The 2,226-nt window shown below is 40.1% G+C and overlaps 1 protein-coding gene across 1 annotated transcript; it reads left to right on the top strand.

Annotated features, from left to right (window-relative positions):
* Positions 1 to 6: 6 nt before the first annotated feature.
* Positions 7 to 1,856, top strand: LOC147530359 (TATA-binding protein-associated factor BTAF1-like). Its single transcript, XM_086651387.1, has 6 exons — positions 7 to 287; positions 368 to 631; positions 716 to 765; positions 1,182 to 1,291; positions 1,359 to 1,444; positions 1,534 to 1,856. The coding sequence occupies exons 1-6, from the start codon at positions 30 to 32 to the stop codon at positions 1,690 to 1,692; spliced, it is 927 nt and encodes a 308-aa protein (XP_086507513.1). The 5' UTR covers positions 7 to 29; the 3' UTR covers positions 1,693 to 1,856.
* The last annotated feature ends 370 nt before the right edge of the window (positions 1,857 to 2,226 follow it).

The raw sequence follows: 2,226 nt of genomic DNA on the forward strand, positions 1-2,226 counted from the left end.
CCTGTGAATGGCAACCCACAGTCCGCTGCATGTGGCATATCCGAACTTACATATACCTTGTTCATGAGTGGAGTCGACAAATTCTTTACGGGATGTTAGAAGGTGCAAAGAAAAATGCACATTGTCCCCTGCTTCTCCTTCCTCCAGACGAAGTTGAGGATCTGTCCCATCGACCACCACCGATTACCCAAGATTTACATCTTAGACTTAGCAAAGTTCAGCGGGTACTCTATTATTGGTACAAGTTCTATAAACCTTCAGTGCCAATGTCTACTCAGACCCCCGAGGTATTCGGTTATCATTAAATTCATTTTGAGTATCTTTTTTATGTTCTTTCCCCTGAGTGTGTTCTTTTTTCTTGTGTTAGGAAATCCGATACAAGCTAAAAGTTTGTACTCACCCATTGCTGGTCCTTCGTGGAAGGCACTCAGGTAGTCTCTGGAGAGTCTTATCAGAAGCCATGGGGGGTAGTTCTGATGTTATAAAAGATCTCCATGAGCTACACCACTCCCCCAAATTACTTGCACTTAAAGTATTACTCGAAGAGGCTGGAATTGGTTTAGATACCTCATTGACTGAACATCTCGTCGGTGTTGGACACCACAGGGTTCTGATAGTTGCACGAAACAAAGTACTCCTATGTGTTTTATGTTCTTTAGTTCTCATGGTGCTAAATATGGGTAACATGCTCACTTTATGACTTTCCCTTTTGCAGGCCTCTGTTGAAACTATAGAAAGTGTTCTCTTCCAAACCCATATGAAAAGGTCTATCGCCGTTTTACCTTTCCAAATATTTATTTTTTTTACACATGAAAACATTCCATAAATGATTAAGGAGACAGCCGTCCTAATTAGGAAATGATAGCAAATTGATTTCTTTTATACCAAGAAACAGAGCAAGATTTTAGTTATTGGGTCTTGTCCACATCATCACCACGTTTGCTGCAGGTTGCGGGCCTTGTTATTGGGTTTGAAATCAACTAATTTGTAGCAAAAATGTCTTCCAACTGTCTAGTTATTCATGTTTGTTGACACTGATAAGGTGTTAACCTACTACTCTTCAGTTCAGTGCCGATGTCATGCCATGGGTCGACATCATTTAAGTTGTGATAAATAGTTGCTGTTAGGTCTTTGGCGTCCCTCTATCATTTTCTTATGCTTGTAATTTCTGACGAATGCAGGGTTAGATACTTGCGACTTGATGTTAGCTTTGAACAAGAACAGCGTTTTGGAATGGTTGCAACCTTTAACTCAGATACTACAATTGACGTTCTACTTCTCACAAGTCATGGTAGGATGTTAATGCTTGTCAAGTTATTTTGGATTGATGCAGTTTCCTAACACAAAAATTTTTCCAGATGCTTCATTGGCATTGAATATGACCACAGCCGATACTGTTATTTTCGTAGAGCTGCTGCACGAAGACCAAATGATACGGAATTTGGTATGCGAGTCCTTTTTCTTTCTGACCCATTTTTTATGTTGAAAATTGTTCACCTTAGCTAAGTAATAAGTTTGATAACTCGAATGCAGGTAATGAACGCAGTTCATAGGTTGGCTGAGCAAAAGGTTGTCCATGTTTACCGGCTTATAATGGAAGGCACTGTTGAACATGATATATTGAATGAAGACTTCCTGATAGACTTCCTGATGCAGGAGCACTTGGTCAGGCCTCGCCGACCCTCAGCCTAGTCGGCTAGCTTTCCACTCAAGAGAACATGCATATTAGATTACTAGAATTTCATTATTAGACCTAAGGTGCTGTTTGTACTTACATGTGTCAACAACTGAAAATCCAAAACATATTCCTTCGTTATAAAATTTAAGATGGAATACCAGCAGCAGATTTTAATTCATATGCAGGCGCAATAAAAGCTGACCTCTCTCCGAGTATGTTTTAGAGCATGCTGTCACGGAGTAAAGTGTGATTTGGCACTATCACCTAATACCCGTGGAACAATTATGCTCAAGAGCTGTGCAAGTCGAGCACAAGTCAGCCTTTCCTTCTAATTTGCCAAGTAACCACGACTAAAGGCAACAATGTCCTTTGGTGGCAAAATCACCCAAGAGACTTCCAAATGATATACCTAAGAATTTTAAGGGCGTGACAATGCTCTTGCCATTGCATTAACCCATTTTCTAAGTTTTTCGTTCGAGTGGCATAGTCCATCTCTGTGGCAGCCCTTGGAAAAATCAAATGATGTTCATAAGAAAATTTATACCATC

This window comes from Eschscholzia californica, unplaced genomic scaffold, assembly GCF_041429995.1.
Source record: "Eschscholzia californica isolate CP2 unplaced genomic scaffold, dmEscCali1.0.p SCAF_7, whole genome shotgun sequence".
NCBI lineage: Eukaryota > Viridiplantae > Streptophyta > Magnoliopsida > Ranunculales > Papaveraceae > Eschscholzia > Eschscholzia californica.